We start from the raw sequence: 25,419 nt of genomic DNA, 5'->3' as shown, positions 1-25,419 counted from the left end.
AAGGTTTGTGAAAAGGGTTTCATCTTTGGCTGTTTACGTCATGCTAGTAAGTCTGTATTGCCTGTATCATGGATTGTTTTGTTTCCTTTCAGATTTTGGCATATTAACATAAAAATTATTTTAAATCTGCAGAAGCAGCAAGAGAAGGAAGCTCTATTGATCTTCTACAATCGTACTGCAGAGGCAAAAATCCGGGCCATTGTGTGAGTGTAGACCCAGTGACGAATTAATGTGAAGCTATAAAATAAAATGCATCACAAAATAGATACTGTATGCATTATAGAACTCAACTTGGTATTTCTAGTACCCTGTATTTTTACCACAAGATGCTAATATAGCCTCTTTGTAAAGCAACCAATTGAGCCATCATTAACAATCATCCCATTGCTTTATTTTAATCATCTCAATTAATCATACAGTGACTGCAAATTGTGTGTAAATGTAAAACATTTGGTGCATATGATTACTGACATTTGTCCAATCATGCATCTCTGTTAATTAATACATTTGGTTCAGTAGAATTTCAGAATATGTCAGTTATTGAAATTAATTTATTTACCACTTCTACACACATAATTTAATAAATAATTAATATTTTAAATAGATTTCTTATTTTCAGCTTTGATTGCTAATTTATATATAAATAGTGAACTGAATATGTAAATGCTGTAAAATGTTTAAATTGCACAGTTTATACCTAAAATGTAAACAATTAATTATTGATGGTTATGGCCATGTGGAAAAATTACTGTATAAATGAGTTAATAACTGAAAAATACCTTTTAGCATTTCATTTTAATCAGGGAAATTTCTCTGTTTTATTCCCACATTCAATTAAGGATTATCCTTTTTCTGTTTTTGTTTTTTTTTTTACTGTACAAGTGATAGACATTTGACAATTTCTGATTTACAATCAGTATCAAACCTTGGAAAGTTTAATCTTTTAACTGGAGGACTTTTAGTTCCAAACTACACACTTGTTTTAATAACCTGCTGCCTTTATTGAGTCATAAACTTTGAATACAAGCTTTTTTTGGACTTTAATGATTAGTCAGTTTTTCAGAAATGTCATGTACGGTTTTAATCTAGTTTCCTTTAATTTTAAATTAAGACATAGGAAGTACCAGCATTCAGGATGCTCCCTGTGTATCTTCATTTTATATCTGTTTCATTTGTACTTCCAGGGAGTATGTTATAGATCTACTGGAAAGCGGCCGAGAGAAGTTCCTGGTTTTTGCACACCATAAGCTTGTTCTTGACAGCTTAACGAAAGAACTGGGAGATAAGGTGAGAGCAGAGTATTAGTGTGAATGGAAACAAGTCTGACAGCAGCTAAGAAAGACTTTGAGGAATTTGTTTTAACACTGACATGCTTACCATAGATTCAGATACTGCAGCTTCTTAAATATAAACATAGGATCTTCAGAAAAAGAGGCACATTTCTGCAAAATGCAGACTTTTGCTTAGGACAGTGGTCTTCTGTCCGCATTGAGGCTGCAGAAAGTTCTGATCCTTTGTATTTTGTTTTTTCTTTGCTGAGTCTAATTTGTCTTCAAGGTTTAGTTTCTAATGTCTGGCATTTACATATTTCTTGCTACCCTTCTCAAGGATTGATATCTCTCTTAGCCATGTAATTTATCCCTCTAACTCAATCTCTCTCACCCACTTCCCTTTTTGTCTATATCCAAACCCTCCAGCAGAGAGTATTCTCATTATTAGTTAACTTTATCTCTTTGTCCCTTCCAGGGGATCAGCTATATCAGAATTGATGGCTCTACATCCTCAGCAGATAGACAGAGCCTCTGTCAACACTTCCAGTACTCTACAAAGAGCTGTGTGGCAGTGCTCTCCATTACTGCTGCCAACATGGGACTGACACTTTCATCTGCTGATCTGGTGGTCTTTGCTGAGCTTTTTTGGAACCCAGGGGTAAGACTGACTCCCACTGTATTGTAGTGAGAATCTTAGCAAAGATATACTTAAATATATAGCAGGATATACTGTGGGATATTCTTAAAATTAATCTTTCAAACTCATACCATGTTATGTTACTGGCAGTGAAATCTGCATTTTGGCACCTCTAATCTGTCACCTCATTTTTTAAGGGTTACACATGCTTACTCAGTTTTTCATACTGTATATATAACTTTTTATATAATGTTTTATATAAGACATTTTTGTTTTCACATGTGTACCAAACACATTCTTTAGGATAATACCCTGCTCACGCAATTTATTTAATGTGAAGTGGCCCTTGGTATGATAATGATGATGATTTACACTACATGAAGAGCCCCAAGCAGATGTGAGTGCAGTTGAAGAACAGCTGGTGTTTGTTTCCTTTCATGCTGGCTTCTAGGCACACTCTGTTTCCAGCAAAGTTAGCTATTTATACAAAGAGGTTTGAGAATGAACATACCAAACCACATAGAGGTTTTTCAAATGAAGTAAAAGTGGTTGTTTTATTAGAAATGGACCTCTAGTTAATCTTGAAGACTTTCAATTGCAATTAGTTATTTATCCGTCCCATTAATTTCAATTCACAGTGTGTTTCTGAAGAGCAGACAGATTTCTGCTTCTTCCTTGAGTTCTATATTTTCTCCTTTTTGGTGGTATAAAGTATTGTCCTAACACAAAACCTTTCAAATGTTTTTTTTACATCTCTGATCCATACAGAATCTGAGACTCTTGATTTCCCTAGTGTTCCTGAGACTTTCTTTGAATGGTGTTTCATCTCCATCTCTTCAGTCTTTTCTGCCCCTCCAGAACTCCCTCCAGTGTGTCTCCATTAATGTTGTGTTCATCTCCATTGCAAGGATGGATTATTAGTTTATTCCTCAGATTGAGGGAATGTAACTTGGCACTACAGTTGCTAGTTACTTTGAATTCACAGAAACCACCCTGGTTTTGTGATCTTTCAAACAAAACCTTTGCACCAGAAATGATTGTGTTGCCATGACAAAGGTGTTGCATACTTATGCAATTGAGAACCTTATAATTTTCTTTACATGCCATCAGCATATTCTGCCTTTATAAATTTAGATTCAAAATATAAATTCGTATTTAGTAGTGTCATGATTGCATGCTCTAGTGGTAACTTAATGTGAACATTCTAGAGGGAATGAATACTTTGTAAGTTAGTATAGACACAAATCTGGCCCTGGATCTAATGTAGAAATATACAGTAGTCACTTAGAAAAAGTTTCTTGTTCACATCTGAATTGTGTTAGTTAGTTAGTTAGTTCACTATTATTGTTGCCCCCCATACTATTGTATACTGTATGCCCACATTAAAAAACAAATGGGCAATTCAGCAAAACTTACAAGATAAAATTTTGTGAGAATAGTATTACTATCTCCCTTGCTGCGTATTCCCATATTGGCTGTATTTGTAAGCTGTAACTATGACTGTACACACAATAGTTTCTGAAACAACTGCAACTGCAAAAGATACAGTTTACCCAGTCAAAAAAATAAAATGATTAAGAGTGATTTTTAGAAACGGTATGATTCAGAATTGAAGTAATTGAGGAGGTTAGTAAAAAAAATAAAAGGGGTTCCAGTTCTTAATTTAAAAAAAATATAATTATGTTAACTTAAGCCTAGCTTGATATAGATCCTTAATATAGCAGCATACAAGCAATCTTCACCTGACACTCACATACTGTACAGTACCTTTTTTGCATAACCGGTTACTGTTCAATCTTGTGGGTCTCAGTTTGGTATTTTGTGTAATAACTATTGTAAGCCTCTTGTTTTGTTTCAGAACGGTGTTGGGTTTAGAAAACATGTCTTCATATTATAAACAAGTTTATATAATTGCATTCATAAGTTTTCTGCTGTTACATTTTAAGATATCTGAAGTGATGTTGGTGGGTTTGCAGAGACTGTAGCTGGCTAAGTTTTACTTCCATGGTTCTTAAAATAATTTGCTTCTGAAATAAAGAATGTGAATGGTTTGATATTGTGATATATCCTCATCTTATCTTACAGATATTCAGTCTTTAACTATTGACCCTGTAGTTCACAATAATAAAAACAACATTCTTCAGTTTGCAGTATGTTTGTGCTTTAAAAAGAATCAAATATCATGGCTAGTTTTCACCAAGTTTCACTCAAATCCATTATCTTGAGAATTTATTTTAGATTCTTAACTGGAGAACATAGTATGCCTGTCCCTTATACCGCTGGACTCTTTAGGTTATCTGTTTCTTCATATACCGCTACATTGCATTGAAGATGGTCCACTTTCACCTTGTATAGCAAACAAGAAGTTCTTTGCCCATGCTCAATAGAAGTTCATTGCAATTTAGAAAATGTGTTAATTTTAACACATTGTTATTACAGCTTTGACATAAGTATTGTTGTTAGCCTAATTAAGCAGATGCTGTACCTAAAGCTTATGTCTTATCCTTCAGGTCCTGATCCAGGCAGAAGATCGAGTCCACCGTATCGGACAGACCAGCAGCGTTAACATTCACTACTTGGTGGCCAAAGGGACTGCGGATGACTACCTCTGGTAATTACAAACTAGTGCATACATTCAGGTTTCTGTTGAGCTAGCTTCAGGATATTTTTCTTTGTAGGATCAGCAGGAGTCAGCAGCTGGAATAATGCTTTCTTTTATCCCTTTCTGTCTCCCTCCTCATCCCAGGCCCATGATCCAAGGGAAGATGAATGTCTTGGAGCAGGCTGGTCTATCAGAAGCCAACCTTTCTGAGAATGCTGAGTCTGCCAGTTTCTGCTGCAAGGTATAATTTCAGATTTAGTCTTCTAAAGAAGGCCTTTGAGGTGACCCTGACCATTTTTACATATTCTAATTTTTTTAACAGAAAAACAGTTTCTCATAAGCAAAACGTGTTAACTGAATTATCTGGTTCTTAGGAACCTAATGATATGGAAAGATGTGCTTCTAAGAAATTTAAGTTTGTTGTGCGCTATGGAGTCTTTCATTCACCGATGTTGTTATGGAAGTCTATTTTACCTGTGTAAATGGGGAAACAGGGAAATCTGAAAATATTCACACAAGCACAATTTCCCATGTTTTTGGTATTAGAGTTTATGTTCCAAAAATTATTTTACTTAAATTAAGATCACTCTGTTGCAACAACATTAACATTTGAAGCTTAAATTGTCAGACCTTTGTTGATAAAAAGAACTGTAACTGTGTGTAACATTTTTGGCTTTCAGAGAACTTAAAGATCAATTTAATAACAAGTTCTTGTACTTACACTCTGACATACACATTTTGCTCTTCATACAAAGCTGAGTTTGATTAATCAAAGAGAGCTTTTCATGTGCTGTAATGCAATATATTTATAGGTTTTACTAATACTAGTGTTACTCAAATCTGAATACTTCACCCATGCTGTTAAAGGTTACATTGGGTTGCAATTACACATAAACATACTGTACATCAGGGGTGCCCAACCTTTTTTAATGTAAGATCTACTTTTTCATTTGCCAGTCCAGTGTAATCTACCAGTGTGAATTTGAAGCTCTGATATACTGTAGGAAAAACAGACTGTGGACACATCAGTACAATAATGATACCCATCACTAAAATGACAGCAAATAAAAGCAAGTGACTCATGCTACAGTGAACAAGTTCCCCATTTTAGAAAAAAGAATACCCTACCTTAAAGTGAGCACGCACTGAGAAGCTTACTTGAGAACATTTGTAATTTGAATGTGTTGACACTGCTGATCATGTTGTTTACATTTTTATTTTGTCCCTGCAGCATGACATTCAGCAGTTCAGTCAAGTCTGTGAGGAATGCTAAATCCAGAAGCCACTGGTCATCCTCCAATTAGGCATTTTCACCATGTTTAGATGACTTGAGAAACTCTTTGATTTCCAGCTGTTTGTTTTTGAAATTTCCAAATAGCCAAGTCAGCAGCCTTAAGCAAACACTTTTTTAATACTTCTCGATCCCTGAATGATTTTTTGTGTTTAGCCAGGACGTGGTTCACACAGAACGATGCGATGATTGCGCTTTCCTTCTTGTATTAGGCCTCATGAAAACTCGTGAAAACCAACTGCTGCTAGTTGAGATTTTAATTTTTCCACTTTTCTTTTCCATAACTCACTATTAGCGAGAAAGACCACATCACACGTTTTGTGTGCAGTTTTGAAATGTTGTTCTATATTTCCGTTTTTCACTTAGACACTAGCATCACATATTTGAATGCGATAGTACAAAAAAAAATCATGCTCCCATTCCTTGTGGTAAAGGTAAGTTTTTGGTCTCTTTGCTTCATTTTCGCTCAAATACTACAATCAAATAGGCAATCAAACTTATCAAACTGTTGGCGAATTTATCACGGCCAGTTTGTTTCACTCCACGATGCACTGTAGCGAATGTGGGGTTCGTGTGGCAAATACCAAGAGACCGTTCTTGGGTAGCACACATGACACTCTTTATTTATGGAGCTCCTGTAGCCATTTTTCCAGTGTCAGCCAGCACTCCGGGGAAGAGTTTTACAACCCATTCAACAAGAGTTAAACACATACAAGGGCAGTAAAATGTATCACATTACATGCACAGATCTGAATTAATTTTTAGGCTGTCAAAAAAAGAAACAGTCAAATAGCCCATTTATTTTTGGCCAAACATTCTTGCAATCCATCGACTGGGAAGCACTCTGGGATCGACTGGTTGGGCACCCCTGCTTTACAACATATGTAGATCTTCAGATCAAGCACCATCATGCTACTGAGTAGAGAAAACTATAAACTAATTTATATATCATCCCCTTTTTTTCCTGAATATATGGGCCATGTTCTAGAACAAAGCTGTCAGAATGTCTGTATCGCCATTAAAAAGAATGAATCGTTCACAAAGTGTACAGCTTTGCAGACATTTAAGATTATTCATCAAGGTCTTTACCTTGAATATAATATATTCATATGAGTGAGATAAATACTTCATACGGCTCTTTGTTTCCCATAACAGAACTGTATTCATATGTATTCTAAGTGATTACTAAAAATGGCCTAATGGAATTTTATCTCAAAGCCTTGCCTTGTGTCACTTGCACAAAGGTTTGCACAAATACATGTTTCTACACAGACATTTGGACTGCTGTGAACATGATTTTGAGCCAGTACATGCCTTAGACATAGCTTGCAGTGTGGAATTGAACAGTGTTTTATTATATCAATATTATTTTGACAGGATTTTGCATGTACTCAAAGCATAAGCTGAACATATCACATACGATCACTGTAAAGTGTTTTTCTTATTTTGAAGCAGATGAATTTAAATCAAATGGCTAATGAAATTATCCAAGTTCACATCAGCAATGGATCATATCACCTATACTTGTTGCTCCCTACTGATTTTACTTCATTCTCTCAAAACACCTTTTCAGTAGAATAATAATCTCCAGGAATGAGAAATAAGAGTAAATACAATAATATATTTTGTACTTTATATCTTAATATACTGTCATGTTTTAGGTCATCATACAAAAAAGGCTCACTAGGATCTTTAAATAAATTTTAATTGATCATTTATGGAAGACCCATGCAAGTTGAATACCAATCTCTCATTGTTAAACAGTATTAATAAAAACTGTTGGTTAAAGTCATGTATGTTTGCTGGAGGGTTGGTGATTTTATGAATTATGTAAACCTCTCTCCTGTCTCTGTATTTTCCTAGGACCCTCTGCAGAGAAGTATTGCAGAGATGTTCCAGCGGTCCTTTTCAGAGGAGGGGGATGACATGGATGAGGCTTTGCTGCTGGAAGCTGCTGGTCCATGGGAAAGTGATCCCTCTGGAAGTCCGTCACATGCCTCCTCATCCATTGAGAATCACCCAGGAAGCACTTACTCTGAAAGTCCAAGCAAAAAAAGACGCATTGAGGACTACTTTGGCAAATGACATTTTTAAAGAAGGAGAACCCTCAAGAACAATTAAATGTACATTTATTGTATTATTTTTTCTTATACAAAATATAATAAAAATGTTTTTTACTACTATTCAGTTTGTAAACTCCTGAGTGATAATACATTTCTATGTTCTTAGAAAGAAAAGGCATTGTTTTCTGACTGAAGCAAAATACTAACGGTTTTCATCTCTCTGGATTTTTTTGTGCCACTTGGAAATATATTTCAGTATCTTGATTTTTGTAAGGCTTTAGAACAAACAGCCTATTCTATAGCATGACGAAAAACCAATGGCTGTTCTATTGTTCTAGTGTTCTTGTTCTTCATAAAAACAAAAGGAACTAAATATTGGTGTAATGGTGTAATTAACAATAATTGAATTTGTTTATTGCTTTCCTTCCCAAATGATCCCAAAGTTCTTTACAGTATAAGCACTTTTCAGCACCTACCTGAGTGACGCACAGCAGCCCCACTACACGACAGATCAGAAAGGCAAGTGAGAAACTTCAAAGAGGAAGTTTATGTAGTTCAAAATGAACACTAGAGTTAATGAATTAACTCCCCTAATATTTAAGGCTTTCAAGAATTACCTAGTTGTCAGGACTGCAGTGTAACATCTCATCTGAATGTATGTCACCATACTGGGCCATTGATTTAGAAATTGTGCTCCAGAGGGAAGAGTGGCACTTGCCATTCATGCTTGTTAAACCTTTGCAATTTCCACTTTATAATCATCTGTTGGGGCTGCAAGGTGTTGAGGAACCTATTGAATTTTGGGGGGAAAACTTCTTCACCATAGCAGCACCATACAGTCTACAGACTAGTTTGTAGAAGAAACATTTTTTTTACTGGAATTGGGATTTGCTATTGTAAGCTTGAATTGACCCGATCCATCCAAGATGTTCTGTGGGTGTTTTTTGCATGCAGGAAAACTACCAGCATATGGAAGAATTTTATCAAAATATTACCTAGTTTTGCCAATACTGTATATCCTAATGTTCAGTTGACAATGTCCGCTGATTAAAATGTTACTTTCAGTTGCTCTGATTCCAAATGCCACTGGATTTAGTTTTTCCTGGTGAAATCCACTCACAAGTTTAACAGAATCTGGTTGTCAACCATGTTTTACATGTAGCTAGCTAGGATTTCACTGTAGCTTTATAATACACATTCCAAGCCCACTACTGTAGAATATGGAGTGATTCAATCATCAGTGATAAAATGCCTTTCAGTTGTTTTTTGATAGCATTAAAGAAGTAACTAGAATGTTGATTTATCACTCTTAACTCCTGGTATGTGTTTTGTTTATTAGTATGTTTTGGCGGTAATTTTACAGACCATAATGTATAGCAACATCATGAATTGAGTAGATCTCTAACCACGAGTCTAGATGAATAAAATTTAAAGCAGTTGAAGTAGGAATTTGTGAAAAGGGTAGGCTTTCTACAAAGTATGTAACTGCTCTGTTGAATTCACTATTCACTAGATATCTTCCCTTCACATGTCAGAAAATGTGGTAAAATTTAATTTATAAATTTTCAGTTTTGTATTTTTTTTAAATTGTATATATGGAAAGGCATTAAAATGCAAGGATGACTTTTGCAGCTAATAATAATTGTTGTTTTGAATACCTTTTAGTGTAATTTACATTGACATTATGAAAACCATTTTAATTAGTATTAATACGTTTTAATTTGTATTTTATTAAATTTAAATTAAACCATGTTTCATGTACACTTCAAAGCATGATAAGGTTTTATTGGTCAAAAAGGCTAGTGTCCAGGCTATTGTAGTGTCTAATCTAGTGTTAAACTGTATTCTGCTCGGGTTAGTGGTAAAGTCGGAGGCAAAATCAAGGGCTCCGAACCAGCACAAAAGCGATCTACATCTGCTGCGTTTTCTAATCATATTAGACTGTCTTATATTATGCAAAGGAACAAGTAATAGGTTTATTCCATGCTGAAAAGAGAAGAAGGAAAACACAACATTTTGGCCATGGAGCCTTCTTCAGGTGTCATCCACGGCGTGTGTTTTCTTTCTTCTCTTTTCAGCATGGAATAAATTTTACTTTGTCCTTTGCAGCCTAGGTGTGCTGATGCAGCTACCCACCTGTCTTATATTACACAGTCTTTAATTTATTAAGGAATTATTAAAAATTAAGTGATGACTGCAACTAAAATGAAGCAATTGTGACAATTTGCATTAAAAGTGACATTTCAGGAGCAGAGGCTGGAGTGCCAACCTGTGATATAAATGGAGTTTTGTGGAGTTTGGATTCACACTGATGAAGGGTAGGGAGCACCTGTGATGTTAGTGAAAGCAACACTTTCAGGTGAGCTGAGAACGAAATCTGTACAGTGCCTTGCAAAAGTATTCAGACTCTTGCACAGTTTTCACATTTTGTTACTTTAATGTGTTCAAAGGAATTCTTGACTTTCTATTTTTGGGTTGGGTATGATAAATTAAGAAGACTAGTACAGTATACTTGAAACCCTATTTTAGGGAAACAATTCATTATTTTCATTATTTTGTTTCACTCTTTTCACTCTTATGATGCCTTAACTAGATGTTTTTAACATCATATCCAATTTCCCATCAAAACTTTGACTTTCATATTATGAGGAGCACTTTTAAAAATCTTAAAAATCATGTGCATGATGTATCGAAGTTGGTGAAGAAAACTACCAATGGCATCTACAACACTGAGAACTGAGAAATCTCACCTTTTCTGAGGCTTTGGCATTGGAAATCAACCTTGAAAGAAAATAATTACAGTATATTCACTACTTAGTCATTTTGACTAACATTTATACTATATATGTTACATCTAGATGGAATTGTTTTAACGGCAGTCTAACTAGCTATATACTAGCAGTGAGACTCTGCAGCTATGGATGTTTTACTGTTATTAGATCACCACAGGACTCCTGAGTATATAAATTCCACATTTTGCATAGTGTTTCATTTGTTGAGGCAACTATACTGATGGCAAGTATATTCCCGTCTGACTTGAAGAAGGTAGTGCTGTACATGCCAAAGAGTAAATCATCTGGCTTTAATGCCATTCTTCATGAATTTTATCTTAATATGTTGCCTCAAGTTTACTTATCACAATTAATTTTGAGTTTTTGCTTTTTGGAAAGATATAAATACCAAATTTGGCTTCTGATTTGCTTGGAAGATAAAATTTGTGCTGAACTACAGGTTTAAATGACCAACATAGTTCATCAGACACATTTAGAAGAGGTGTTAGTGGGGCCAGCAGGGGGCGCTCACCCTGTGGTCCATGTGGGTCCTAATGCCCCAGTATAGTGACGGAGACACTATACTGTAAACAGGCGCCGTCCTTCGGATGAGACGTAAAACCGAGGTCCTGACTCTCTGTGGTCATTAAAAATCCCAGGGCGCTTCTCGAAAAGAGTAGGGGTGTAACCCCGGTGTCCTGGCCAAATTTCCCCCCTGGCCTTTACCAATCATGGCCTCCTAATAATCCCCCTCTATGAATTGGCTACATTACTCTGCTCTCCTCCCCACTGATAGCTGATGTGTGGTGAGCGTTCTGGCGCACTATGGCTGCCGTCGCATCATCCAGGTGGATGCTGCACATTGGTGGTGGTGGAGGGGAGTCCCCATTACCTGTAAAGCGCTTTGAGTGGAGTGTCCAGAAAAGCGCTATATAAGTGTAAGCAATTATTATTAATTATTATTATTATTATTATTTAATCAAAAGGCAGCTGCCATCTTCTTCACATTATGAAAGCAACAACACTGTCTCCCCCAGTGAGGTTGTTTTTGGTGTACGTGTGACATGAAATGTATTTAGTTTTGAGGGCTAAATTTACTTAGAGTACACCTACAGTATAATATCTAGTGTTAATGGATGCTTTTTCCCTTTAATCCAAGCCTAACTGGTGCAAACAGTAAAGTAGGTGCCGATTAACAAAGGTTGAACTGCACTGCCCAGAATTATGTGTTTGACTAGATACCCATTAATAACAACAAAGTCAGTAAGGTTGCAGAACAGGCTTTAAGATAACCGGGTGGTGGATACAGGGAGGAAGCACTAGAACAAAGGAAGGAGAGACAATGCATCACTACACCTGGTCAACAGCATGCGGTCAGTTCATTAATTAGCCCCCAATCGTTAGTCCCGCCTAGACCCCCTGTAAGCTCCAGAACACTACTGCCCCTTATTTGAGTCCTGAGCTCTGTCCATGAACGGACTATATAAGCTATATAAGGAGGATTTGGGTGCAAACACAGATTGCACCACTGGACACAGGGGCTGACTAACAGATGAAAGGGAAGGCTCAGGCATCTTCTTCCTCCCCCTACCCTGTATTGGTTGTGGAGAGACAGGGTAGGGGGAACATAATGAACCACATTGTTTGGGATTGTCAGTTCAGAAGATGATGCTAATGACTATCATGGGACTAAATGGAGTTTCTTTCCATTGTTCACTGTCACGAAAGGAGGCACGCCAAGTTCATTCATTTCAGAAGAATATGTTACTGAATTTCTCTTTGGTTGTGGATTACTGGGATCCAGTCTGTATGTGACTTCAGAGCCACAGGGGAGCCAGAAAACCAGAGCCAGAGGGTTCCCCCTGGATGAGACACCAGACCATTGCAGCACACACAGACACAGACACACACACTCTCACACCAAGGCCAATTTTCCCAGAAGCCAGTTAATCTACCAGTATGTTTTTGGAATGTGGGAGCATCTATAGGAAACCCAAGTGAACACAGGAAGGACATATAAACTCTATGCAGGTCCAGAACTGAATCCAGAGCTGCACAGCAGCAATGCTAACCACTGTGCCAGTGTGCTACCCTTTGCTACACTCAGAAAATCTTCATCAAAGGGCATCATGCGTCAGATAACATTTGCCATGTTCTCCACATTATACATTCTGCTACAGACATTGTCTCCCCCTGTACTTTTCGTCCATTAAATGCAGGGAAGGCTTTTGTTCAACTTGAGTGGGAATATCCTCAGAAATAGACTTGTCAGGCAATAGGTGTTCTGCCTTTTTTGCAATATCTAGGAAAACATGTCACGAATACCAAGTATTACTAACAATTACTCTTACCAATTCTCAGTTTTATATTACTCTGTATGCAGATAATTGTTACAGGCATACCCTGGTATACTTTGGGAATTTGTTCTTAAAAAGTGCACCATATAATGAATCAATGTACGACAAATACATTCCCTTATGGTTTAATATAAAAGAATGGGGTTAGCTTCAGAAATATCAGGGACAGAGAGGGGAAACCCAGGCCCGAGTTGGACACCGGGAAAAGAGCACTGAACACAGGGTCCAATATCGAGTTTGAAAAGCAAGACCAACATGAAACAAAAAGAATATTTCTTTTGCTTTAGCTTTCCAGCTTGTCTGGAGCATAGTCCACGTATAGAATTAATGCAATAAAAAGTGATGTGAATGTGTCAGAAGAAGCGTGTTCTCATTTGTTCTGTCTAGTACTGCCTTTCCTGCTTGCTGCGCGAACATACTGAATGCAAAAAAAAAATGTGAGGCAAATACAAAACCAGAAGTGTATTGTTCTTTTTTTTGTTCCATCCTGTTTTTTCTTTCCCACTTGTTCTTTGAATCACAGTCCATGTAATAAGTACAAAAAATGCACAAAAGTTATATATATATCAAAAGAATGGTTGCAATGATGATGAATGATGAATCACAGTAATGACTGCAGTATAAAACAGCTGGGCAAGATTGGCTTGTTGTTATCCCTCCGAAACCTCAGTTAAAAGCATCCATTTGTGGTAAGGTAATAATTTTATATGATAATAAACATACACAGGGCATTAAAATGAGGGTGAAATGAGGTATACCTGGTTATGTAGATAGCTCAACTTCGGAGTTGTTTGCTTACTATTTTTAATGATTTTGGTGATCTGATGGGGTATAAAATCAATGCTGACAAAGTCATCTTTATATCAATTAATTTGTGCAGTGCACAGAACCTCCCTGAAACTATGCCACTGAAACCTTGAGGTCCAGTTGTATTCTTCTTCACATGCTGCCACAACTTGTAACAGTTTTAACACTGACACTGAACGTCTCAATTCAATTTGCCAGTTCTCTTCAGGCTAGCATCTCTAATAAATATGAATGTGCTTTCTTGTTTGAATCTTTTTAATTTCAAGATTTTGCTCCCTTTAAGCTACTGGGATAGATTAAACCCAAAAATGTCTGTGGAAATGAAAGCAACCTTTATTAAGATCACTACCGAAAACAGCATGAAAGGTCTGTGGGAGACTGGCTTTGAAAAACGTTTTTTTTTATTTCTCTGCTTTGTTTTGTGAATGCTGTCTCGTTTAACCCTGTCGCTCCTTTATCTTATTGTCTGCTTGAAAAATGCCTGCTCTTTCACAGACTTCAAGATTTGATTTATATGGGAATACCTCATAGACATTCTAGATTATCCACACACTGTAACTATACTATAAAGGTTTGGCATTCAACAGAAAGCTTCACACAATGATAGAAGACATGGCATGGCTTTCTCCTATTTTTGTATTCTATTCATAGTCATTAATTACTTACTGGCAATACCCTTTTTATTTTTGATATTGCAGTAACAAAATAATTCACACAAAACATGTATTTTCAGTGAATCAGTCTATACTCTGTCCAAGACTTACAGGGAGCAATATAACTGGTAGTGGCTGTCCCCTGTATACAGTATAATCAGTTTGATTGACCCCCTTGGGGTCAAGAATAAACTTTCCAATTTTTGATTATATAAAACTATACTGCGATTGCCTTACAGGGCCTAGCAGATAATAAAAATCACAAGCTTATCAACACCTCTGAAACCATACCCTGGTATACTTTCAGCCTGCACAGGACAGCAGTGCAACAGAGGCCACACACAGACACAGACACAGACACAAACACAGACACACACATGTACACCAGGGTCTGGTTTTCCACAAGCCCTATCAATGGAATGTGGGAAGAAACTGAAACACCCAATGAAAACCCATGTGAACACAGAGAGAACATACAAACTCCACGCGCATAGCATCCAAGGTCCAGAATTGATCCCAGGGCTCCCGATGGATGGAAGGAAGTACAAGAAGACATTTTGAAACCATAGATTAAAAGCTTAGGAAATTCTGCAAATATTCCTTACTTTTGAATAGAGAGGATCTTTTTTCAAAAGTAAATCAAATTCATTGTTCTTTTTATTAAGAAAGGCTGCTTCAATAAAAATGCAATAAAAATGTTTATTTCTGTATATTATATTGATGAGTTTATGTTTTTTTATCTTTGTATGTAATTCATACAAATTCTGATCTTATGTATACGTAATATACAGTATGGAAATAAAATTTAATTGTAAAATAGAAAACACCAAACTGACGTTTCAAAATTATTATATTTAATATTTCGCTCAAGACTCATGAAAATTAATGACTGTTGCATGTCAAGGTTGGAGACACAAGTTTTAGACGAGCCTGTCCACCATTAGAAAAATAAAGAAATCTTGAATTCAACTCGTCACACCGCGTGACCAGTCTTTTCCAGCGGGCGCTCGAATTACAGTATGCGCCTGTTGTCACGGATACCACAGAGGACTCGCGGTGGCACGTGAGGGTTCGAAAAATGACATTCAAACAGTGACCGGTTTTGTCGGGGGTCTAACTAAGACGCTGCGAGGTACATTTTGGATAAGTGTTTTGCCTGCATATCAAATTGTGCGAAATTAGTTATCTAACTTAAAGTTGTGTTTGGCTGGAATACGCTCATTCTCTGTTTTATTACGAATATTTTCTAATTCACGTACTGTACGTAGTCATTGCTTCACCCGTATTTAACAACCGAAATTATTTCTATATTATGTTCTTAAGATTAAACAATATCAACTTTTAAAACTATTTACCATTTTAAATTCATTTTTTAAAAGACAGTTTTATTGATAATAACATTGTCTGAACAGCTGTATACAATTCAACTATATAAATTCTAATTAGAAAATAGCTTTGCTTGAAAAAGTACGTATTGCGAACATTCAAATTTGAGCTGTTGTGCCTACCCTTACTAAAAAAATAATATTTTGTCAGATTTAGGTATCTACGCTGACATGTCTGATAAAATTCAGCAGGCTCGCCCTTGACAAATTGAGAAATTAACCATTACTGCAAAATTACTGCAAAAATCAAGTAAGTGTAACCATGCAATAGCAATCATGTAAAAAGGAATATAATAAGATTGTATTACTCGTTAACCCGTTAATAAATATCTTAAGTATGCCCGACATTTTTTTTGTGTCACCTTTGCACATAAAATGTCAGTCACATTTAAGACCAACATCAGACTACCGAAACTGCAAATTTGATCTCCAGCACCCTTTGAAAGGCAGCTGGGATATTTAATATATATTTATGTGCCTGCTCTTCTTGTAATAATAATAATAATAATAATAATAATAATAATAATAATAATAATAATAATAATAATAATATTTTGGATTACTTTTACAATTTATATACAGTAAGAGATTAAAGAATAAATGACAAAATACCTAAGTAATTATGTTTAATGGTTTTGAAAGCGTAGCCATCTAACCACAATATCTTACCATTTCCAGTAAACTATTAAAATACTGGCACAAGGAGCTGCTTCTGAACTCACATGAAGTACCTTGGAAGATCTCAGGGAAATGGCAAAAATTTGGTTCACGAAATGCAATTAGCTCTAAGTTTTACACTTGTATTTTCCTACTTGTTAATTTTGTTCAGTAAAACCTAGATCTGCTGTTATTTCTGTATCTTGTATTGTTTCACTTTATTATATTTTGTTGAAATATGAATTTGTGTATTATACCACTTTAAATTTTGTGTTCTGTGTTAATTTTTACATTTCAGTAGTTGTTTCAAATGTAAGTAAGCTTAGAGAAAGGCATCAAGTACAATACATTATTAATTATCAAATGCCTATTACACTTCAAATGCACTTTAATATAAAACACATGGAAAATTTAATTGTAAAATAGAAAACACCAAACTGACGTTTCAAAATTATTATGATTTTGGTGATCATGGTGAAAATGTATGGACCCTAAGCCAATTAAACCAGATTTTCCTACTTTAAAACCTATATAACCAGGATTTGTAAATTCTTCCAAATGACATAGATTTTTTTATGTTTGATGCTTTTTCTGTAGTACCTTCAGATAAGCCATCACTAATTGTGCTACTTCAATGAAAAACTATTGTTGTTTCATTAGACATATGAAGAAAAGACATCAACTCAGCAATGCTACCAACAGAAATCAAATACCTGTACAACCGTCTCTTCGCAAAACTATCAGATGAAGGATTCCAAGATGTATGGAGTATTGGCGGATTTATTGTTGTCTTTATATTCTGTACCCTGGTTATCACAGTGACATTGGGAATAATCATCAGCTGGTGCTTCTGTGAGGGCTACAGGATTCTGTCTAAGAGTAACAGAGTTCAGGTGCAGAGCCGTTTGCCTTTTGAAAAGCAAGAGGCCATCATTGAGGAACGCAGATATGTGGCGCAGGGACTCAAAAAGAGTGCATACAAGAAGACTAAAAGCACTAAGCTGGGAAAGGAGGCAGTTAAAAGCACTAAAGGGAAGACCCCACCTACCTACCCTATCAAATCAAAGAAGGCAAAACATTAGATGGTAACCTGAGTTACTGAGAACCTGGTTGTACAAATGAAAAAAATAAAGTATTTAGATAGTTACCATATTAAAACTGTTTTAATATTATTTTGTGAGTGTTGGATTGCCCATTACTGTATTTACCATATTTCTTTAGTAGTTTTTTGGGAGTAGAATCTAATTACCAAGTTCTAAAACATACTAAACTTTTTTGCATTTTTTATTCTCATTTATGTAATTGTATATTTATGATTTTCAAGAGTTGAAAGATTTTCAGCATTCTCATTGAATTCAAGTGAAAGGAAATAATTCAGTAAGTGGCACTTGCCAATCCATAAACAGTGTAACACAGCCTTTTTGATTCCATTACAGAGGGTGGCAAGATTTCAATTATAGGACAATAGGATTTTTGGTTCCACCATATACTGCGGTAAAGCTAAAAATGTTTCAGCCTTTACTAGATTGTTTCACTTAGTTCAATTACTTTGTTAAATTTTTGTTCCAATTCCATGCTTTGATATATAAAGAATGTGACTGCATAATAAAATTAAACCTTGTTTATAGAATCAGCTCTACTGTATGTAAGTGAATTCTGATATACTTATAAAATTTTGTTTTACATTGAGACCAAAATAATGTCAGTTCCTATTATATCCAAAATAATGTACAGTGAAGCAATATTTGAGGAATATAATATAATTATAGTACTGAAGTTGTCTTGTCATACTGTACTTATGATCAGCAATATATCTGCATTTCCTTGTTAAAATACTGTGCATAAAACTAAATTTTTAAGTTCAGTACTGATTTTACCTTTAATAAAAAGAACCCTCAAATATTTTCCATTAAGTGTTTAATATTGACAACTTTAAATGACAAAAGGAACTATTAAAATGTTTCCCAGAGCTGGAGGTTATTAAAAATGTAAGAGAATATTTGGCTGATTTGCTCCCTTTTCTTTCAAAGACAGGCTCAAGCTGTCAATCTCAAGAGTGGCATTCACATTTCAAAATACATTTGTAATTAAAGTACATTCATCAGCTGGTCATCATAAGATTATTCTGCTTATTCATTCTGATTATAGCTCTTTTAATGTACTTTGAATACAGATATAGTCATTTCAGGGGCAAAATCATCAAAGACTGGCATATAATGATTTAAACTTAATACTTAAAATTCCCATTGGTAGTAAAAAAAAATCTGAAATGTCTCTGTGTGGGTTGGGACCTTGGATTTCCTAAAACTAACTTATCAAAAGCAGAATAATGCATTCAAAAAAGTGTCTGGATGATTAAAATATCGCTTTAACAGCACAGTTTCAGTATGAAGGTTGTGGTGTTTTAGGATCTTATTGTTAAGATTGTTTTGTACCTATAATATAAAAAGAGATTTGGTGTGAGCTTGATTTGAAATGTCAGCATTCATGCAATGGCAGAAGGGTTACTTGCATAGTTTTTTTAAAGGGCTACTGGGCAATATATCATGAAACATTAAAGCATTAACCACGTATATATATATAATTTATTAGCAGTATAAAAATAGCCATTAACACTTTCTAACCTGATCTTGTCAGCTCCCAAAAGCTAAGCATTACTGGTCTGGAATGATGGACCTATACAAAAACTAAGCTACTGTTGTAATTGGTGTTGGTGGACCAGTAGATGACATTCTTACCTTTGTACCAGAGCTTCCAAACTATAAACCCATATGGTGACCAGATATACCATGCAATAAGAGGTGCAATGCTTTGAACAAGATGTTAAGCATCTCACAATGACAGCAGTCCTGAGTGCCTGGTCATTAAAGATCCCTGAGGCACTGTTGGTAAAGCTAGGGATATTAACTCTGGTGTTAATTTCTAACATTTCCTGTTTGTTTTTAGAATAGAAAGAGAATAGAGAGGTTTATTGGGGGGGGGAGGGGGAGTGTCCTTTTCTGATAAGTTTTAATAAATTTTGAATTTATTAGACAATCAAAACTCCAATCTTCAGGCAATGTTATATTTATAATAATTCAGTAGTGAGCTCCAATAAAACAGCAGAAACAGCACAGGATCTTAATACTATCAATGATATTGAGTGGTTGATGTTAATATTTGAACTTTTATTATATAATGCTTGATTGTGTTCCATTCAATAAAATCTACCCAGCTAAACACTGTATATTTTCATGGTCTAGAGATAGCTGTTGTTAGTTGGAACTAAGTTGCGAAAATTTACTGTAGAAATAGTGAGATAAAATGTTGCCCTAACATTTTGTAGATACTGTAAATACCATATTTACATGTGCTAATTACGCTGAAGGGCTAACATCAAGAAAATTACCCTCGATCACAACCACTGATACTGCTGTAATGTAAAAAAAATCATATTCTAATAAAATTTCTTACCATTCTCAGTGTCAGTGACAGGAGGAACCAGTGCCTCCTCATCTTTTGCATCCTTCTCGGTAGGAATATGTGTTTGCTCTGTAGTCTCTGCTCCTATCAGTCAAGCAGGGTAATGATATCAAAATGACCAGTCATTATCGATTATGTTTTAATTTTATGGTTATAATTATAATATTGATTACCACCCTGTATGAAAAGCAGTATGAGACAGAATGGAAAACAGCAAGGACTTGAATAAAAATTTAATTAAAGGTTGATTATATTGATTAAAATACAACATATGTCAATTCTTTCAAAGATTGACAATGCATACATTTGGCTGAAAAAAGATTATTTAGAGAACCACTGTTCTGACCTTCTTCACTGTGGCTCATGGTGTCCTGAGGCTGCTCTTTATCCTCTGTGGGCATTGGTTCATCTCTGTCCTCTGCACCTTCAAATAACAAAACAGAAATGTAACCTAAAACAGTTAATCTTGACAAAGCTTAAATGTGTTATGATTCCATCTTCTATCCGTCAGAGAGACCTCAAGAACTGGCTACTGGCAAGGCTGTGCAGCGCAGCAGAGGTGCAGACCATGCAGACGCCTGTAACCAATCATGAGCTGACCAGTGTACCTCAGGCTCCATGCCTCCCTCCCTCAGCTCTATATAAACTATGTTCTCATTCCCTTCAGTGCTGTGGTTAGAGCTTGGGATCTCACTTACCTGGTTTTTCGAGAACCTTGTGTCCTGTCTTATCTTACTCCTGTTCTATTTTAGTCCTTGTTTATTTTCTTGTTATTTTTTTCTCATTATTTTCTACGAGTTACTCCTAGTTTCCTTTTCCTTCTTGTGTTTTGTTTCTCTTTGGAATGCCTTCTTGGTTCCTGAATTTGGCCTGTTTCTGGACTTTGAGTAAAGATTTAGTATTTTGGTGTGTGTTTAGAAATCTGTCTGTTGGTACCTGCACAGGGTCCATTCCCCTGTTCACTATAGCTGTCTAGGCAGATCCTTAGAAAATGGTTTCAGCTTCACCAATTTCAAGTATATAAGCCTACTTTACCTAAACATTCTTGCTTAAAATTCTTTTACTTCTGAACTGCAATGAACATTCACTCAAAAGTTGGTTCCAAAGATGATTCAAGAATGTGCAGATGAAGTCTTGCATTAATTTTGACTAGTTCATGTAGACATAATTGTATTTAATGTGTGCTCAGTTGTCCTTCATCTTTTGTTATTCCAAAGTAGGATATAAAAAATATTACACTATCCTTAGGTTTAGATTACCATTCCATAGGGCTTTTTCCAAATGATCCACTCTCTCAAGTTCAGGTTCTTTGCCTGGAAAGAAATAACGACAAAAGGAGAAAACAGAATCTGCCAGTGCCACCTAACCTAAAAAATGGTTGAATATAATTGGTAATAGCATTTTCTCTTAATGTGGACTGAATAAGAAAAGTAAAGTCAGGTGGACATGTCAATACATAGTAGGTGAGGATTTACAGTGAGGAAATGCTAAACTACAGATCAGACAAGATTAATATACAGGAGGCTTCTAACCTGCTCAACAAGTAAAGGCATTCACTCAAGCGCATGTTCAGCTCTATGATCACAGGTTACAAACCTGGATAATGTCATTAGCAGACTGTGCCCAGGTTTCTTAAAGCAATGGTGCACAATTGGCTGCTTACTGGCGAAGGCAGGGTGAGATAAGTGAGCCCTGCAGCTTCCTTGGTAATTGTATGTTACAGAGCTTTATAACCTGTGATGTATTAGAAAGTTTGACTCTTATGTGTGAGTTGAGAACACTACTGGCTATTCTAAATTAGGTGGCTATTACAAAAAATAATTGGCATTTCTAAACAGACTTTAGAACTTGTTAGCATATTTCTCCATTTTTAGCACATTCTTGTTTCTAATAAAATCCAGAAATGTTAGGAATAAGTCTTAAATTTGCAGAAAAAATGCCTGTATACTGCCTGTAGTGCTACATTTTAAAATGCAGTTTAATTGCTATGTACATTAAATATTAGGATTGTATTTACGAGACTGAAAGGAAACATGGATAGTATCCATTGGAACTACCTTGGAGGGGTCTGTCCAGCTCCTCTGTGATGTCGCCAAAGAAGAAGTTTATCTTTTCATTTGCATGTTTCTGGTTGGAGGAGCCATGGACAGAGTTCTGCAGTATGTCTTTGGCAAAGCGAGCCCTCAGTGAGTTCGGTGCTGTCTGCTGGGCTTCCCTCGGGTCTGTGGGACCCATCATGGCCCTCCATTCCTCCACTGCATTCTCTTTGCTCAGAATCATCACCAAGCATGGACCTCTGGGGTGCACACACAACAGAAGACTTTTTGGAAAAACCAAACCTAGTTTTATGCTCTTAAGTGAGTGCCTTATTGCAACATGCTTCTGTTCTCACTATGTTCACTTTGTACTGCACATTATTATTTTTTGTACAGGTGAATTGACATGATAAAAGTTATAGAATATTTAGCTATAAAATAAACAGCTATAGAATATTTGGGTTGTAATAAATTGAATACATTTTGTGCCAAGTGGCCTTTCAATTTAAATTTAAAGATATATGTAGTATAGTTTATCACTTTCAAATGACTGAATGACCAAAGAATTGTAACAAGCCCACATGATAACATCATTCATCAAAGAAAAGAAGCAGAAAATATTATGCATAAGATGTAATATTTTAATAGCACAGTGGTATAAATTTCATTGCCCTGTTTTTAACAAGCTTGAGACAAGATTCGACAGATGAAAAAATGTTTTCCAAAACTCTTGTGTGTTACACATTGTTGTCCTGCAGCAGACTGGATTTTATATGGTGCGCTATATCTTTAAAGGTGCTGGTATTAATTACAATAGCTATCTCTTCAAGCAGAAATTCATTTAATCTTGGTTGGCAGTTCCAATTAAAGAAAGCCATTAGAAGACAGAACTTTAAATGAAAATGCCAAACTTCCACAGTATATTGTGCCAAACTTATATAACAATCTTCACTGTGAATGGAAATTTTATGCACAAGACAAATATAGATCCTATACTGAAGCTTATTAGTACCACGGAGACTAAAAGCCTTGTTTATTCAAATTGCGTTCATATGAGAAAAGTATCTTTTTTATAGGAGAAAATTATTGCATTTAAACCCAACAGTTAATTTGTGAACAATGAATAATATTGCCCCATGCATAGTAAGAGTGACTTTAAGAGCAGTAAGAACAATAGAATATCGTCACACTCCTCTTTTTGGGAAATAAATAATCTAAAGGAGAACGGGTTCTGTCTTTTGTTTTCATGTCAGTTTTGTATACTGTGTCAGTAAGCAATCACAAGTTAAGAGGGTATTGTTTATGCCGTTTCTGTGACAAGTAGAAATACCAGGGCATTCCAAACGTGTTTTTCTTGATGTGAAGCTGCAGAAACATGTACTGTAGATGGGTTTTTGCAGACTCTTTAAACATTGAACGGAATACATTTCCGATGACTTGACAATCAGCTTCACAAAAAAACATACTGTACGTTTGGAAAGCCGTGTCATTTCTACTTGTCACAGAAACAGCAACAAATACACTTGTTTAACCTGGGAATGCTTACTGACACTGTGCTTCATGTATACAAAAGAATACATGCTCCTTTGGATTATGTTTTTTCCAAAAAGAGGAATGTGACGGTAATCTACTGTTATCAATGCTACTTTGCACAGGACAATATTACTGGGGCGGAGCGGTTGCTCTGTGGCGGCTCTGTGGCTAAGGATCTGCACCTGTGGCTAGAAGGTTGCCAGTTCAAATCCCGCAGCCAGCAGAGGAATCCTACTCCATTGGGCTCCTGAGCAAGGCCCTTAACCCCAACTGCTCTAGGGGCGCTGGCTGTACAATGGCAGACCCTGCGCTCTGACCCCAGGCTCTCTCCCTGTCTGTGTGTCTCATGGAGAGCAAGCTGGGGTATGCTAAAAAAGATAATTCCTAATGCAAGAAATTGTAAAGGGTTAATAAAGTAATGTTGTTATTAATATTATTGCATTTACATTTACAATGCAATATACAGTATTGATATAGTAGGCAACATTGTTTACAAATTAACTACTGGATTTAAATTTTACAATTTTCTTGTATAAACACAATAATTTTCTCGTGTAAATGAGATACTTTTCTCATATAAACGCAATCATTTTCTCATATAAATGAGATAAGTTTTTGTATAAATGGAATACAATCTTATAGAAACGAGAATTTTTTTTCTCCATGACACTAATAAGCTTCCGTAATCCCACAAATGTATAAATTGATTTATTTCTTTTAGCTCAGGATGACCTTGCCAAGAACTTGGATTTCTTAACAAATTTGTAAATAATTAAGATTTTGCATAAAAAACAACTCTAGAAAGACTTTTTATGTTTTTTTAACATTTTCACCCTTACTGTAAACATGCTGTAAAAGTGCATGAGTTACCATCTGTTTAATGGGCTCATCAAGTACTGTTTGTGTATCACTAGACAACTGTACTAGGGATTGCCAATTCAGGAGTACCCACAACAGGCTGAATGCCACTATAATGTTAGGATTATTGTAGGGTAGGATTATTCAGTTAGAGCTCTCTCAGTTCTCTGCTACACGATGACCCATGCAAGTTGCATGTGTTGCAGCGAATTGCAGGCTTGAGGTGCTGTAGATGAGGGATGCACCTTTGCTCCAGTTGATACTGAACCTCCAGTGCAGAGCTGTTTATGGAGGACCCTGTATACACCTTCCTTCCTGCCCTTCATTCAGCTCTGGTGTGTTGTGGTTGTAGGGTTCTTACAATCTGGTTTCTGATAAGCAGGTGGTATAATATAAAAAAATAATAACTGCCAAGTGTATAATTAAAAAAAATGGCAACTGTTGCAGCAGCCTGGACTTGGACAATAAGCTAGTCAAGAGAAAGCTCTGTCACCCATAGTCTTCAGCAGAGTAAGAGATGTGAATCTTCTTAAATTAAGTTACAGTATATTCATGTAATAAGCACTTGTGAAAACCTAAAGCTATGTTATTTAGTTTCTTACACTCGAGTAGGAGAACCTTAAATTAACTTTAATAGTATTATGCTTCACTGGGGGCTAGGGCAATTTAAATAAGACTTACCAGAGCACAGATCCTAACCAAGCACTATTACACAGGTAGAAAAAAAAATCTTTTCTGACATTTCTTGAGCATAATTGTGACACAACTGAAATTATTCTTGTAAAATCCAAACAGCAGTATCACAAAGTTGGAGACAATTTCATCCATATTTTAAGATCAGAAAAGGACCTGTCAAGTGCAGAAACCACAGCAGTTGATATTCAAGTAAATCTGTTTTAGTGGAAAGGCTATGACATACTTTTTGATCCAGAGTCAGAAGCCATCAGAAAATAATGAACTAAAGTATCCTATCTGTTTCAGTACCATGTCTAAATCTCAATTGGAAAGTTTCAAAGAGCTCATTAGATGCAAATTG

The 25,419-nt window shown here is 35.8% G+C and overlaps 2 protein-coding genes and 1 long non-coding RNA gene across 11 annotated transcripts in view; 2 read left to right on the top strand and 1 right to left on the bottom strand.

Moving 5' to 3' along the window:
- Positions 1 to 7,988, top strand: part of smarcal1 (SWI/SNF related, matrix associated, actin dependent regulator of chromatin, subfamily a-like 1) — a 29,255-nt gene extending 21,267 nt beyond the window's left edge. For 5 of the 6 annotated variants that reach the window (XM_069196710.1, XM_069196711.1, XM_069196708.1 and 2 more), the window contains exons 13-18: positions 133 to 203; positions 1,185 to 1,287; positions 1,747 to 1,929; positions 4,419 to 4,519; positions 4,655 to 4,751; positions 7,665 to 7,988. In XM_069196710.1, coding sequence (XP_069052811.1) covers positions 133 to 203; positions 1,185 to 1,287; positions 1,747 to 1,929; positions 4,419 to 4,519; positions 4,655 to 4,751; positions 7,665 to 7,886 — 777 coding nt within the window. In that variant the 3' untranslated portion in view covers positions 7,887 to 7,988. Of the gene's footprint in view, positions 1 to 132; positions 204 to 1,184; positions 1,288 to 1,746; positions 1,930 to 4,418; positions 4,520 to 4,654; positions 4,752 to 5,741; positions 6,493 to 7,664 lie in introns of those variants that run through there. The other variant, XM_006636723.3, reaches the window with a different exon arrangement.
- nme9 (NME/NM23 family member 9) overlaps positions 7,491 to 25,419 on the bottom strand; it is a 38,276-nt gene continuing 20,347 nt past the window's right edge. For 3 of the 4 annotated variants that reach the window (XM_069196714.1, XM_069196716.1, XM_069196713.1), the window contains exons 16-20: positions 22,014 to 22,252; positions 21,216 to 21,269; positions 20,303 to 20,380; positions 19,948 to 20,040; positions 7,491 to 7,836 (exon numbers count right to left, since the gene is read on the bottom strand). In XM_069196714.1, coding sequence (XP_069052815.1) covers positions 7,832 to 7,836; positions 19,948 to 20,040; positions 20,303 to 20,380; positions 21,216 to 21,269; positions 22,014 to 22,252 — 469 coding nt within the window. In that variant the 3' untranslated portion in view covers positions 7,491 to 7,831. The remainder of the gene's footprint in view (positions 7,837 to 19,947; positions 20,041 to 20,302; positions 20,381 to 21,215; positions 21,270 to 22,013; positions 22,253 to 25,419) is intronic. The other variant, XM_069196717.1, reaches the window with a different exon arrangement.
- On the top strand, positions 15,497 to 17,666 carry LOC107078810 (uncharacterized). The gene is made up of 3 exons (XR_001479784.2): positions 15,497 to 15,584; positions 15,989 to 16,087; positions 17,155 to 17,666. It is a non-coding gene; the product is annotated as an uncharacterized lncRNA (long non-coding RNA).

Source organism: Lepisosteus oculatus, chromosome 12, assembly GCF_040954835.1.
Source record: "Lepisosteus oculatus isolate fLepOcu1 chromosome 12, fLepOcu1.hap2, whole genome shotgun sequence".
In the NCBI taxonomy this organism is placed as follows: Eukaryota; Metazoa; Chordata; class Actinopteri; order Semionotiformes; family Lepisosteidae; genus Lepisosteus; species Lepisosteus oculatus.
This window is presented reverse-complemented; position numbering and strand designations above follow the sequence as displayed.